At 60.8% G+C, this 15,504-nt stretch overlaps 1 protein-coding gene across 13 annotated transcripts in view; it reads left to right on the top strand.

Annotated features, from left to right (window-relative positions):
• SRCIN1 (SRC kinase signaling inhibitor 1) overlaps positions 1 to 15,504 on the top strand; it is an 80,307-nt gene that overhangs the window by 27,107 nt on the left and 37,696 nt on the right. For 11 of the 13 annotated variants that reach the window (XM_049800499.1, XM_049800498.1, XM_049800496.1 and 8 more), the window contains one exon: positions 5,614 to 5,897. In XM_049800499.1, the coding sequence (XP_049656456.1) occupies positions 5,637 to 5,897 (261 nt within the window). In that variant the 5' untranslated portion in view covers positions 5,614 to 5,636. Of the gene's footprint in view, positions 1 to 2,013; positions 2,219 to 5,613; positions 5,898 to 11,704; positions 11,778 to 15,504 lie in introns of those variants that run through there. The other 2 variants (XM_049800494.1, XM_049800504.1) reach the window with 2 other exon arrangements.

The raw sequence follows: 15,504 nt of genomic DNA, 5'->3' as shown, positions 1-15,504 counted from the left end.
CGCCCCGAGCTCCAGCCGGGGAGCAACCAGTGCACACCAACACATTGCATGGCTTCGGACTGGCTCCTCGTCCCTGCGCAGCTCCGGCGGCATCGGCAGGGCTGGCATTAGTGGGGTGCAGGCAGCATCCAGGGCACGTAGAGGCTGGGGACCGGCAAGACCAGGTCTGCAGGGTCGCATCCGGACTGCCGCTGCGCACGGGCACCGTGCCCCTGCCCGCCTTTGAAGAACCAAGCGGCATCCTGACCGCGGTGCCAGTGGAGCAGGGCTGTGGGGTCTGTGCTAGCCCGGCCGGGAAGTTCCCAATGAAATGGTCAGCGGGTGATGTTTTATTTTCCTTGGTTCCACTTGAATTTGGGAGTGAAAGACATGGCAGGGAGCCCGTTGCCTACCGCTGAGCCTGGGCTAAGCCGCAGCTCGGTGCTGCAGGGAGGGACCCTTGAGGATGGGAGAGCTGCATCCCCCACCGGGCATCGCATGGGCATGGGGGAGGTTTGTCCCGGGACGGATGTTAATGGTCCCTTGTGGGCAGCCTTGGCATCACCTTGCTTTTCCCAGGCGGTTTGGCGCCGGGTATCCATCAGCCTGGGAAGTAAGAGGACGGCAGGGAGGTTTCAGCCCAGCCACCCGTCAGCTTTCACTCCCCGTATTGCTCGCCCGGTGCTCTGCGAGGCTTTGGGGGGGACGTGGAGATGCCCTCACCTTAACACTCATGTGCTGGGAAGGACCCCAGGTCTGTCCCGCTCCTGGTACCCCCGAGGGTGAAACAGAGATACGTTTGTCTGCGGATTGATTTTAAACGAACAGATCCGGCTGCATATAGCACTGGTGATAGTTGGACCCGTTCGGCACATGGCGGTGGTGTGGGCGAAAAGCGCTTGTGTCCCCCCGTGGCATGTCGGCTGCCTTGCTGCTGCTCCTGGGCACGGCTTTGGTAGGAAAACACCGGCAGCTGTGCAGCTCCCAGTGCTTTTTGGCTTTATTCGCTGGTCCCATTGTGGGTGTGAGACAAAAGTCTGAGGCAGGTCCCAGAGGACACTTGACCGTCGTGCCCCCATCCCAAAATGAGTACAAATAGACCGTGGACAGGGACCCCCTGGGCAGCAACGCCTCCAAAGGTCCCTTTACCCCAGCAGGTCCCGGCTCGGGCAGGGGCAGGTATTTCTGGGGTCGGCTGCGCAGCACAACAGGAGTTAAGTGCAGCCGGAGCAGGAGCCGTGCAGGCTCTCCCTGCTCTTCCCAGCTATTGCTCCCATCTCTAAGGGCCTGGCAGCAGCGTGGCAGGGAAGGGGTTAGTGCCGAGCGGGGCTCTGGGTGCTGGGCAGCCTCCTTGGGTGCTGTGCAGGCAGCAAGCTGGCAGCGCAGCCGCCGCAGCCTTCGGGAAGAAGGCGAGTGCATCGCGCTCTTCCCTCTGCCTTAATGGCCGGGTGCGGGGGAGCCGCATCGCTCCGAGGGGCTTCTATTCTTTCGCCTCCCTTTCTCCCCAAATGTACTCTCTCCTTCCCCTCCCCTCGCCCCTTTTTGTACAATTGCTTTCTTGGACTATTTTTCATGCTCCGCTAACTGCCGTTGCTTTCACGGCCCGTGTGAGCCTCGCTGCCTCATGAAGATTTATGAAACTGCAGTAATAAACTGTGTTTGAAAGATCCTCTTTATGATAAAGCCCTGCCAAGCTGCTGGCGGGGGGGATCCGAGCGGACCGTGCCACCGATCCTGCAGCCGCTCTGACCCGGCGTGGCTCTCGCGGGGCAGCATCCGCAGCACAGGGCGGGTTTTTGGGGGCCTCTCCCACCCCCCGTCTCCCAGCGAGGGAGCAGGGAGCTGGTGGAGAGCTGCTACTTGGACTGCAAAGCCCCGGTCCTGAAGAGCATCACCCAAAGCACGGTCGGGATCCGGTGCCTCTAGTGCCGCTGCTTCTCCCGGGAAGGAGGTGGTGGCCGCATCCTGCTAGGAACCCGGGCTGTGGCCCTGGCACGGGTGACACCTCTGCCGGCAGGTAAGGAAGATGGATGGATGAATCGGCAAAGAGAATCGTGCTCCTTTAACCCCCTGCTGCTCGGAGAGGGGCTTGCCAGGATATACCGTGGGATTTTGGCTCTCGTGGGAGCCCTGCGCCCGGCAAAGGAGCCGCCTTCAGCCCCTGGAGACCTGGGGGCTGCCTCCCCCGTCCCACCGAAGCAGTTTACCGGCCGCCGTGGAAGCTGTCCTGCACCCGTGGGTAAGCGATGGGATGGTCCCGGTGCGGGGGACACGTCCCGGAGGGGCACCCTGCTTGGCTGGGCTGGGGCAGTGCCAAGATGGGGACCGTGGGCAGGCTCCGGCCACCAGCTTTCCCACCCCGGTGACCTACTTGGAAGCAGCCCTGGGAAGCACTTTCCAGGGATCTGCTGCTGCCGTTGCTGGCGGCGGGGCAGTCCGTGTGTGGGTACCACTGCTCCAGCGTCAGCGCACGGTCCCGGCATGGCAGGAAGAGAAACAACTTGGTGGGGGGATTTCGGGTGGCGGGATGTAATTATCCCCTTGGGGTGAGGCCAGGAGGGAAGGATTAACGCCCTCTTTCCATGCACCATGCCAGGGAAGCATGAAAGAGCATGGATGGTTTAAGGTCCCTTTCCGAGGGAGCCCCCATACCCGAGTTGTTGGTCGTTCCCTTATCAAATGGTGTCTGCCCGCTCCAGGCTGGGATCCGGAGGGGAAGGTGGCTGATGTGGGGACAGGTACATGCCTGTCTGTGGTGGCTTTTCCTCCTCTCACCTTAGTGGGATTCGTGGATTGTGGGGTTCATGGATTATGGGGTTCGTGGTTCTGGGGCTGCCTCCCCCTCCACCTGCTCCGGAGCCCGGTGAGGGATGTGGGAGCGGATGCGGCGCAGCCGGGGGTGGAAGAACCCCTGACGGCATCCAGCTTTGCTCTGACCCCTGTGCAGATTGTGCAGGGCTTTTCAAACCATCCTTTTTAGTAGTCGGCAGAGAGACAGCGAGCTGGCGCGTTCCGCTCTCGGAGCATGTAATTAGGGAGCGGGGAGCTGCATGCTGATGCGTGGCTCGGCAGCGAGAGGAGGAGGAGGAGGAGGGTGGGAAGGAGCCAGGAATGCAGCCTCAGCCCAGGGCTGGTGGAGGCACCACGGAGGCGGCTGCAGGGAAGCAGCCCCTCTTGCATCCCCCAAGCCCCCGTCCCTGCATCTTCCTCCTGCTCGAGGCCTCCTCGCTGCCACGCTGCTGCTCTCCCCAGCGAGGGAGAGGAGCTGCAGCTCCTTCCTCCCAGCCTTGTCACTGCTGTGGCTGGGGGCTTTCGGGGTGCCCCGCCACTCCTCTTTAGCAGCCTTCCTGCGTTCATCGTTCCCATGGGATGCAATGAGGCTGGGAGTCCTGGTGGCACCCAGGATCCAGCACCGCAGAGGGACTGGTTTGGTGGGAACGGGCCACGCTGGGTGCCCTGCCTGTGCTGGGGGGGATGCCTGGGGTCCCGCTCCCCCTCTCCTCCACCTTAGACCTGACAGCTCCAAGGATGCATCCAGGCACTGCCAACTGGCACCCAATGCTGTAGCTGGGATGGGTGCCGGGTGCTGGATGTGGCCCCCGCCAGCGCATCTCCGCTGCTTTGCCATCATAGAGCAAGCGCTTGAGCAACCGGCCGAGGGCAGGAGGGAGTTTTCTGCCTGGTAGCAGCAAACCCTGGGTGAGACGTGTGTGTTATGGGGGGCTGTTAGGTGAAAGGAGAGGTGGGAAGGCAGCTCCTGGGGCTCAGCAGGGTGCTACAGGAGAAATTGCTCCGTCTGCGTTTCCCATCGGTGCTGGAGTTTACCACAGGCTCCTCAGCCAGTGGTACCCGGGGACGCCGGGACGACGCTCTCAGCCCTGCATCGCGCTGCCTTCTCCTCTGCCAGCAGAAGGACCGAGGTGTCCCCTCTGACATCTCTCCCGTGACACTTTCCCTGGGAGATCTCGGGGCGTTTTGTACGTGGCAGATGTGCCGCCGTGACCTCCCCCGTGCAGCGGTGATGTGGGGACCCGGCTGAGCGAAGCGGTGAGGCAGGGAGGGACCGGGAACTTCGGCTCTTGCTCAAATTCTGCCGCTGTCTTCTGGGTACGGGGGGGTGACGGTCCCCTGGCCGAGGTCACGCTTGGTGATGGAGCTGTGGAAGGAGCTGGACTGGGTGTTTTCTGGTAGAGGAAAGGGGGGATCAAGCTTTGGCGGGGGAAGGATGTCCCTGTAGCGTTTGCTGACAGCGTGGTATCCCCGCCTGGCTCGTAGCAGACTCCCTTGTATGACCTTGAGCAGAGGAGTTATGTCTGTAGCACACGCTGGAGTCCTGTCCTACATTAATAACACAATCAGTTGATATAAAGCTAATACGTTGGGCTGATAAATAATTAAGGGAAAAGGAAAAACCCTCTATGATTTGCTTAACAGGAGCTTGGGAAGGAAGGGAGGGGGAAAAAAAGACAAGGAGGGATATGAATAATGGATCAAGGTTAAACGGTGAGCGAAAAAGTAAAGCCTTAACGCGGCAAATCCCTGCAACACACATGCTGCATGTTGCCAAACTAGTTAGCGGCGGCAAAGACAGCTCGTGGCCTCGGCACAGGCACGGCGGTGATGGCCGGGACCAGCCCAGGGCTGTGTGACGGGGGCTTAGATGGCACGAGACCCTCAAAAGTGGCTTCTTGGGGTGGGGGCTGCTCTGCAGCAGGCGTGGGGCTGGGAACCACGGAGTGGCCTCATCCTGCAGCCACCGAGGAGGTGCCAGGCGCTGGCAGCGTGCAGAGACTTCCAGGCATTCATTACCACTCGCATTGTGCGCACTCGGCACAACTTCCCTGGAAATGAAAATCACGACGTGCGGCTAATGAATTATTAGCAAAGGGACGAGTCCCTTTTGCCTCGCTGCACGCGTGACCGCCTTGCCTGCCCCCCTCGCTCTACCTGCCCGGGATGGGGTGAAACTCTGCAAGAGGGCTGGGATGGGGCAGAGCATCCCTGCGATGCCGGGTTTGGTGCCTGCGGGTTGCCTGGGGAGCGGCGGCTGCAGGATGGGGGGTGACCCTCCGGTGAGGGTCTCTGGCAGCAGGGCATGGGGTGTCCTCCCTGCCCCCATGGGCAGCAGCACAGGGCAGGCGCTGATGGGCAGACACGAGCCTCCCCCCCCACCCCGGCCTGCATTTAATTTTCTTTTTGGTTTGTCCATGTGTCCGTGTCCCCCTGTCTGTCTGTGCTCCGGAGCGGTGCCCGGTTCCTGTGTCTTGTCTGTGCCGTTTTAATAACCCAAGGCTGTTTTATCCATGTTTCGGTCTGAACATCGTGGTCTTGGTGGCATCCCAGCCCCTCCATCCCTCCTGCTGCCCCCTGCCCCATCCATCTCCTGCCACCACCAGCCCCGTGTCCAGGAGCGGGGACACGGCTGCCATCGCAGGGGGATAAACCCTGCGCCCACCAACCCCCTGGTTGTATCCCATTGAGGGATGACCCTGCTCCCAGCTAGGCTCAGCTATCACTTCTAGCTTAAAACCCCCTCCCCATCCCCAAATCTTAGCACCCCACCTCTGCCCCACACCGGCGGGACCACCTCGGGGCTGGCCGTGACCCCGGCTCTGCTCTCCCCTCCCCGTGCAGATCCCGAGAGGACGAGCACCCACATGATCTCGGCGGATGATGCCGAGTACCCACGGGAATACCGGACCTTGGGCAACGGCACCCGGCGCTTCTCCAACGTAGGGTTGGTGCACACCTCGGAGCGCCGGCACACCGTCATCGCCGCCCAGAGCCTGGAGGCCCTCACCGGCCTCCAGAAGTCAGAGATGGAGCGCAAGCGGGATGCCTTCATGGACCACCTGAAGAACAAGTACCCGCAGCACGCGCTGGCGCTCCGGGGACAGCAGGAACGCATGCGGGACCAGGTAAGGGGCGTCTTCTCGGGGTTGGGGGGGGGGGACACGGGGACCCCATCTTGTGCTTTGGGACTGTCTGGAGGAGAAGAAGCTCGCCGGGGGCTTGGATGGTGCATGAAATGGGTGGCCACTTGCAGCAGCCCCATGGGGGGGAGCATCCCCTAGGTCTGAGGAAAAGCATCCTCCAGCCCCAGTGGGGAGTACCCCCCCTCTCTCCCAAGGGCTGGGGGGGGTCTCCCAGGCAGATTTACCCTGCCATATGAGTGGATTTGATCCCGGTGGCTGTTGGCAGCCGTGGAGAGGAGAGGGCTGGTGCAGAAGGGTGGGTGTGATAGCCGTGATGGGCAGCTGGCCTCTGGATTTGCCCCACGGAAGGGTGACAACCAGCCCAAGGTCTCTGTGGATTTTGGCTGGGCTGCAAACCCCAACCCCACCGGGGAAGGGGCAGCCTGACCCACAGGCTGGTGTCTGCAAACTCTGCTGCGTGCCTGGCGCTGCACGGCCCCGCAAGCCTCCTCCGGGCTCCCCACATTTCTGCAGCCCCCCCAGCTCTGAAGCGGTTGCTCCTTGCCATAGCTCCCATGGTACGAAAGGCTGAAATAAATAGTTTGCCCAGGCAAAGCTTCATCCCAACCCTTGCCCCCAGCCTGGCTGGAGCTCTGTGACATGTCCCTGGGCCACTGTGGCATGTCCCTGGGCCACTGTGGCATGTCTCTGGGCCACTGTGGCACGTCCCTGGGCCAGCCCGCGGTGCCCTGGCACAGCCCATTCCCAAGTGTCCGTGCTGGGGGTGAGGATTTAGCATGAATCCGTGTTTGGGCAGGCTGTTGCTGTAAGCACGGGCTTAAATCAAAACCTGGCTGCCTAGCCCCAATGCTCTCCTCTGTGTTACGGACCCCCAAAATCTGAGGATGTTGGTGCAAAACCATGGCCAACCCTGACCTGAGCAGCACAAGTGCTGGGATGGGGATGCTTTCTGAGCCAGGGGGGGTTCAGTGCAGCTCCTGGGGCAGATATCTCCCCCACCCCAACTGCCCGGTAAGGTCCAGCGAGGCTGGTGAGTTTTTGGGGCTGCGGGGCAGGATGAGCAGAGGCAGCGAGGGGCTGCGGCTCTGCCCCAGCATGTGCCGCTGTGCTGCGCGGGATGCGGATGGGTAAGGGATGCCCGGGGTTTGGTACCCACGTCCCCACAGGGATGTCCTTCAGTTTTCTGCTCCCCAGGGACTCGGTCCTCCCCCAGGGACCAGCTGGTCCTCGGGGCAGGACAGTGGGTGACACGTCTGGGCACCCTTGCCGAAAGCAGCAAAGGAACGGTTCCTAGGGGCAATATCCATCCCTTGTGTCCAGGGGTGCCCCCCAGGGCCAGGCAGCACCCCAGAGTGCTGGGGAGGCCAGACTGCTCCTCCTTTGGGTAACAGCGATGCCTCCAGTGATGCTGTCGGGGCAGCAATAAATCCCCACCTAAACGGACACTTTTATAAAAAGGCAGAGGGGAGGGTGAGCACGGAGCAGCTGGAGGACGTGGCTGGAAAGAAATCTTATATCATCTCCAACTAGACACCTCCCCGAGGGACGGAGGCGACGGCTCCCAGACCTAGCGCGGCAAAAAGAAATCCGGCATTGTAAGGAAAACCGGCGGGGCCCCGGTGTGCCGCCCGTGCCAAGGCGGCAGCAGCAGCATCGCCGCCTCCTCCGAGCTGCCACCCGTCCTGCACCCTCCTTCACCTGGCGGGGCTGCTTTGGGGAGAACTGGGGGGGGGGGTGTGTGTCCCCGCTTTGCAGCCCCTCTCCTTGAAAAAAACTCATGGCTGGATGCGAAGTGGAATAGCCAAATCCTGCACAGCTGGTGCACAGCACCAGCCGAGCATCCAGATTTTGGCTAAGGGGTAATTATTGATGGCGGCTTTGCCATCGCCATCAGCCCGAGCGGGGCCGGGTACCGCACATGGGGCACGGTCCGTACCTGCGCTGCCGCTCACAAGATGGAGCGGTGACATTTCCAGCCGCAGAGTGATATTTCTCAGTAAATAACTAGGAATCTTTCCTCTCTTAGTACAACTATTTAAAGATTTTAATTTTTTTTTTTTTATAAGCAGCAGCTATTAAAAAAATCCAGCCCATGTTGACTCGGGGTCTGATAAGCTTTGGAGGATTTGTATAAGGTGAAAGAAAGATGATCTGGATTCTGGAATTATCTTCTTTATTTCTGAACCCCCTCGCTCGGGCCCATGGGTGCCCAGTGGGACCGGGGGGGGTATCCAGGCGTTTATTGGCACCAGTCAAGCCCAGCCTGGCTTTTTGGGGCTTGGTTGGGGAGGGGTGAGGGTCCCGGACTGGCTCCGTCCCTCCCCATCCCGGGCAGGGTGCTGGGCAGGGGCACAGCTCCATCCCTTAGCCCAGCCACAAGCATCACCTATTTGCAACTGGTGGAGAAAGAAAAAAAAGGGGAAAAAAAAATCCTATTTTTTTCTCTTTTTTTTCTTCTTTTTTTCTTCATTTTCCCCACAGGCGGTAAATAGTAATGGGGAGAAAATATAACTAGGAACACTGGAAACCCCGGGTGCCAACCTTTAAATGACATTGGGATACAACACTCCGGGCCTGCCTGAAACGTTTGAAACTTACTTTGCCATTCTAGGGGAGCCTGGCAGGTATTTCAGATCACAGGCTTTGCTATTTTGTTTTTTTTTTTTAAAAAATTACATATAAGAGAGTTTGCAAAATCAGAGGTGAATAGAAACATTTCATAAATGTCAACATCCCTTTCAGCATGGCAAAGCCTGCAGCAAAACGCCATTGTACTCGTGCATAGGAATTGGAAAGCGAGTGTAATATTAATTTTAATCATATGTATATATAACAGAGCAGAAAAACACCAGGCAAATAATTGTACCAACACCCAACAGACTGCTAGCAAATCTGCGGAGAAGTCCAAGGCGGCAGCTAGCTAATTTAAAACCCAGATGGGAGAACACGTTAAATGGGCATGTTAACAATAAAGAGAGGAATGGGAATCGGGACGAGGTGGCTGATGAAGCACATCGGCTGCTGGGCTTTGGGTCTGCTTTTGGGGTAAATCCTGCCCCGCGAGGGGTAAATCTGGCGGGAGAGGGATGGCACGGCCCCTTTTCTTGTCTCTCTGTGCATCAGTGCTCTGGGACATACGATTCGGCCGGGGCCACACCACCGGTGCCCGATATCGAACATTTAGAAAGTTAGGAATGTTTAGAAAAATAACAATATAATGGTTGAAAGGGGGATGGCCCCATTGCCCCTCGCTGTTTGTCACTAATAGCCACATTGCTTTTGTCTGTGCTTTTCTGCACGGGGCTCGGAGGGTGCGTACCAACCGGCAAGACGTGGTTTTAGGCAGGCAAATTATAAACCCCAGAAAATAGGGGATTACAAACCCTCCCTTGCCCGTAGCCAGTTAAAAGCCTGCATGCCAGCTGTATCGCAATTAAGCCCTGTCTACTCGGGTGCCTTGCAGCTCGTAAGCTGCAGTATGGGGTTAAATACCGCAGTGGAGCTGGAGCAGAAACATGCCTCTTTCAGGTCTAAATAAAAGTATATAAAAGCTTGGATTTAAGCTTGTCCAGTTCTGCTGCAGGAAAAAAAAAAAACCCCAACCAAACAGGAAAAGGCTCGAGCTGAGTGTTAACGTGTCGGTGGCTGCCTGACAGCAGCAGATTTGCAGCTGCCCAGAATAAATCCGACTTTGGAATAAATAAATAACAGCCAGCACAGATGTACGTACCCACGAAGCCAGGTCCCTGATTTTTCCTGCCTCGCCAAGGGGCCCCTACGGCATCGGGTGTAGGGTGGGAGCAATCCCGCAGGCAGGAGTGCAGGCAGGTTGCTGGTTTGCTGCAGCTGGCTTTGTGCCTCAGTTTCCCCAAATAAAGCGGGGGGTCTTGGCTGCTTCCCCGCTCCGCAGCAGGGTATGCTGCCGCATTGGGGAGCTGATGAGGGGGGGGCCTGAAATTTGGGGCTGGGGGTTTGTGCGGCCGGGTCTGCAGGCAGGGCAGGGCAGGGGGAGCGGTGATTCTGCTCTCCCAGCCGCAAGCAATTTTTTGCGTGGGTTATTCTCGATGGTATTTTGCTTTTCTCTGTAGTGCTGTTGGCTCAGCACCTCCTGGGGTTTGGGCCAGGTATGCAGCGGGGACTGGGGGGGGCAGGTGGGATACTGGGTCCGGCATCACGGGGCTGCTGCAGCCCCCACTCCCACCCGCAAATGCTTGGACCCGACTCCCACCGCTTAAAAAAAAAAAAAAATATTTAAAAATCCCGGTTATTTTTCTTGGCCTTGCAGTTGTCGAGCCTTTCGGGGAGCGAATCCTGATGCGTTTCTGCATAACTGGAGGAAGGAAAAACTCCTGGGGACCTGGGGGTCCCGGGACCCCCGGGGGGGGGCTGACGAAGGCCATGCCAAGCCCCTCGTGGGTGGGTAGCCCGGGGGCCGCGCACAAGATGGTACCGGGGCTCCTGCGTGGGCTGCAAAGCCCCCAGGGGTGCTGGGGTGGGATGGGGTGAGCCCGGTGGCACCCTGTGCTGCGGCAGTGTCTCATGGGGGGGTGCGTGTGTGTGTGCATGTGGGGGGGTGTGTGCCTACCCCTGCCCCATTACACCCCCAGTTCCCCCCCAGGCCCCCCCCCCCCGCTCTATTGCACCCCCAATCCCCCCTAGCACCCATCTTGTGCCCCATCACAACCCCAGCACCCACCCCTGCCCCATTACACCCCCAGTTCCCCCCCCAGCACCCACCTCTGCCCCATCACACCCCCAATTCCCCCCCCAGCACCCACCTCTGCCCCATCGCACCCCCAATTCCCACCCCCCAGCACCCACCCCTGCCCCAATTCCCCCCCCAGCACCCACCCCCGCCCCATTACACCCCCAATTCCCCCCCAGCACCCACCTCTGCCCCATCGCACCCCCAATTCCCCCCCCAGCACCCACCTCTGCCCCATCGCACCCCCAATTCCCACCCCCCAGCACCCACCCCTGCCCCATTACACCCCCAATTCCCCCCCCAGCACCCACCTCTGCCCCATCGCACCCCCAATTTCCACCCCCCAGCACCCACCCCTGCCCCATTACACCCCCAATTCCCCCCCAGCACCCACCTCTGCCCCATCACACCCCCAGTTCCCCCCCCCCGCACCCACCTCTGCCCCATCACACCCCCAATTCCCCCCCCAGCACCCACCCCCGCCCCATTACACCCCCAATTCCCACCCCCCAGCACCCACCCCTGCCCCAATTCCCCCCCCAGCACCCACCCCTGCCCCATTACACCCCCAATTCCCCCCCAGCACCCACCTCTGCCCCATTACACCCCCAATTCCCCCCCCCAGCACCCACCTCTGCCCCATTACACCCCCAATTCCCCCCCCAGCACCCACCTCTGCCCCATTACACCCCCAATTCCCCCCCCAGCACCCACCTCTGCCCCATTACACCCCCAATTCCCCCCCCCAGCACCCACCTCTGCCCCATTACACCCCCAATTCCCCCCCCCAGCACCCACCTCTGCCCCATTACACCCCTAATTCCCCCCCCCAGCACCCACTCCTTGCCCCGCCCTCCCCGGCGGGAGCGCGCGCGCCCCCGCCTGGCGGGCCGTGCGCAGCGCGGCGGCAGGTGGAGTCGCGGTTGCCATGACGACCGCGCCCCTATCAGGGCGGGCGCGCGCGGGGCCGGCGGCGGCGGCGGCAGCGGCCGCAGCGGCGGGAGGTGGCGGCTCCGCTCCGCGCCGCGCGCAGCGGCCCCGGCCCCGCCCGCCACCCCCCACCCCCCCCCACCCCCACCCGGAGCCGAGCCGAGCCGAGCCGAGCTGAGCTCAGCTCGTCGGCGCTGCGGATCCCGGGCCGGGCTTACCTGCCGCAGGTACCGGGGCGAGGGGAGTCCGGTAGGGCGGAGCAGGGCGGGCGGGGGGGGGATTGCGGGTCCGGTGTCGCCGTCCCCTCCTGTATCCCGGTGTCCGCCGCCCCTTACTGCAGTCCCCCGACCTTCCCTTCCCCAGATATCCTGGTGTCGTCCCCCCCGCCACCACAGCATCCCCCTCCCCAAACGTCCCGGTGTGTCCCCCCCCCCCCCCCCCCCCCGAGATCCCGGTCCCCTTTTCCCAGCCCCATCGCCAACCGATGCCCCCAATCGTGCCCTTCCCTTGGCTGCGGGGCTCCAGCACCCCCCCCCCCCCTTTCCCTCCAACCCCCCCCTTTCCCTCTAACCCCCCTCTTTCCCCCCAGCCCCCCCTACATTCCCCTTCCCTGGGGGTCCCCCCAGGCTCCCAGCAGGGAGGGGGGGGGCCTGTTCGTGGGTGCCGTTGTCCCTGCGTTGCCCTTTGGTGCAGCAGCTGGGGGGGGTCCGTCCCCCCTCCCCGGTTGCACATAGGGCCATGCCAAGCCCCCATGCCAGCCCCGCTGCGCAGCCCCCATCTTCAGAGGGCAGCCCCCTTGTCACCCGTGTCCCCGTCCCTCTGCAGGGGACACTGCCCCCCTCTCCCCTTCCCGGGCTGCGGAGCGGGCAGCCGGCAGAGGGGCAGATGGTGGTCCGGGCACACAGCATCCCTGCACCATGTGGGGGCTTGTTTCGCCTCCAGCTTATTTGGCCAAGCTTCATTCCACGCGGGGAACCTGCCGGCACCATGAGGACCCCCCCTCTCCAAGCACATACCCAACTGGGGAGCGGGACCTCCATGACGGGAGGAGAGGCTTGACAGCATCTCGCTCCAGCCCCCAAAAAAGGCGGCGGAGCCGGGCACACGGCGAGGTGCCCATCGCCTTGGCGTGAGGTTGGCATCGTTTTGTCTTCACAGGGTGCTTGGCCGGGCTGGGGGTGCCCCCGCACCGGCAAGGCATGGGGGGGGGGACGGACGGACCTGGACACTCTGCTTTTGTAAAACCGGTGGTGACGGTGGCTTGGGAATGTTGCCTGAAGTGAACCGGTTGGCAGGAGCTTGCTGGGGCGGTGGGAGTGAGAAGCGGGGCCCTTCGTTGCTCTTCCCGGGATCTGATCTTGGTCTCCAGAGGTGGAGTGCGTTGTGAACCGTTGCAAACTGCTGTAATGGTGGAGGAGAGCGTGCGTGGCTGTCGGGAGTACCATGAACGAGCGTGTGTGTGTGTGTCCATATGACTGCAGCCGGAGCTGCCTCTATTGATTCTCTTATTTTTCCCCTACTGGGAGCAATTCCTGGCTGATTAAAAGAGACCTGGCCCACATTTTGGCTGGGAACGAGGTCCCTGGGAGCTGGGAGTCACGCAAAGGTCTGTGGGTCACCCCACTTCTCCTTTGGCTTTATGCACAGAGCAGGGGGGAAGCGGGTCTTGAAGTCCCTGAGAAGTGGGTAATAAATACGGCCGCGTTGGTGACAGCGATGCCGGCCCTGGGGAGGGCATTAATGAGATACCCAGCAGACGCCCATCAGGAATTGGATCCGACTCCATCCTGGCGGCAGGTGGGATGTACCTGACGTGTTCCCTTTGGCATGCGTGGGCTCCCAGTGCTCCCCTGTTCCTCACCGCGGTTCAGGGGAGCGTGGTGCCGGTGCTGCCGTCGGGGTCGCCAGCCTGGAAGGGGCGTGCGTATTCCTGCCTCTCCGGCACACACATGGATGCGACGACATGAACGCGTGCATCCATCCCTGTCCCGCCGCCTGAAGTTTCCTGCTGTTCCTAACCCAAATTTGGCTCCTTCTTGCCTGCGGCCTCGGGGTTCTTTGCGAGACGACCTCAGGCTCCTGCCTCCCCCGGTGTCACGGTGTTGGGCTGGTGCTGAGCGGCGTTGGGAGAGAGAACGCCAAAAAAGCTGCAGCAGCCAGAAAGGCAGCTTTTCTATTCCTGCTGCTAATGCAGACCTGGCTCCGGCAGTGCTGGCAGCGTTAGGCAGGGAGCGGAGAACAGGTCCAGGTTGGTCTCCATCAGCGGCTGCGTTTCGGTGCCCTCTGCCTCTGTCCCCCCTCCCCAGCTTTGCTGCTGGCTGGGCATCAGCTGCACCCCACCGTGCTGGTACTCCCCCCAAAGAGACCCTGCGGTGGGACGCAGGGGTCGAGGCGTGGGGGGACGCGGCTGCTGTAGCCCCCCGGGGAGACGGTTGCGGTGTTGACAGATCTGCAGGTCCTAGAGGTCCAGGGGGATCCTGCGGAGGATCCGACCCTCCTCGCCCTTGGCGTTGGGTTTCTCGGGGATTTACCTGCAGGGATGAGCTTCTCTGGGTTTGGAGGTATCTGATGGAGGGTGGTGGTCACCCCAAAGGTCTCGGGGGGCCGGACCCCGGTGCTGTCCCTGGCTGGGAGCAGTGGGGAGCCGATGGATGCTCGCTGCCTGCTTGCTGCCGGGTTTACCTTGCACGTCCCTATTGTGTTGGTCCACCTACGCCGTGCCGTTGCCATAGCTACTCTGCAATCTGATCTGCCCAACTTCTCCCTGCTTTCCCTGCCTTCCCCCCAAAAAACCTTTGGCCCTGCTCCCCTGGCCGCCCTCCCCACATCCCGGGAGGAGGATGAAGGATGGAGGAGACCTTGGCCCCTGGGCTGGGGTGCGTGACTGCTGCCTGCTTCTGCTGGTGCAGGGACCCCCCCCCCCATCCCATCCTGAGCAGGCTGGGGATGTGCTGACCCCCAGGAACCTGCAAGCACAAGAGGGGTCCCTGACCTTGGACGTGGAGGCCACCGAAGGGAAATTTTGAAGCCCAAGCAGGCAGTTGCATGGCTGATCCTCAGCAGAGCGTTTGTCCTGGTGCATCGCTGCTTGGGGGTGCATTGCTATAAAAAGACGTTGCTGATTTGCTTTGTGTTGGCATCAGAAAAGGAGGAGGCTTGAGTAAGGGTCAGGACTACAAATCCACTGACGTCCAAAGGCGTTTGTGCTCTGATATCACCTGGGCTGCCTCAGAGACACCGTGTTGTAGGTCAAGGCTGTAATTGCTGCTGGAGAGCTGACGAACCTCTCTCGGAGAGAAGGCTGGTGCGTGGGCGGACAGAGGGATGGTGCGGTCCTGCAGGCAAACTTTGAGCAGCGCAGCCAGGCCAGGGGTCTGCCGGTGATGCCTGCCATCGGGTCGCTGTGACATTCTGCTATGGTATCTCTGATGACATCTCTTGACGGCCGTCAGAGCCTCTTTGGGCTGGGGACTGGAAAGAGGGGTAGTAAAACCCAAGTGTCTGCCTAAAGATGCCTGTGCCTGAAAGAGGAGCAGCAAAGCAAGCGTCTTGGTGCCCTTTTCATGGTGGGGTCTGGGCTGGATCACTCACTGATGCCCCTTAGGAGCCCAGGTCTGATGGGAACGAGCCCCGGCGCTCCTGCATCCCATCTTGTCTCGCGCTGGTCTCTCTCCTGTGTGCTGGGATGCTCGGGTTTGAGAGGTCCTTTTGCAATAATTGCGAGACCTCGGATGGCAATATCTGCAACGCACAGCGTCGGTGTTGCTCTTCACTCTGTCTGGTTACTTACTGTTTGCATTCAACTCTATCTTGTCATTTTGCTATATCCACTTTAATTCAGTTTCTCTTGTGCTGAAAAGCATTAAAAAACTTTAATAAGGAGAAACAGATTAAATTCACTTTACTGTTATTTTTCAGGGAGATTTTTGTTTGTCAAGACGTTGTGCTTGAGGG

The sequence above is a fragment of the Accipiter gentilis genome, chromosome 5 (assembly GCF_929443795.1).
Source record: "Accipiter gentilis chromosome 5, bAccGen1.1, whole genome shotgun sequence".
Taxonomy (NCBI): domain Eukaryota; kingdom Metazoa; phylum Chordata; class Aves; order Accipitriformes; family Accipitridae; genus Astur; species Astur gentilis.
The sequence above is the reverse complement of the archived record's forward strand: the minus strand, read 5'-3'. Positions and strand labels throughout refer to the sequence as shown.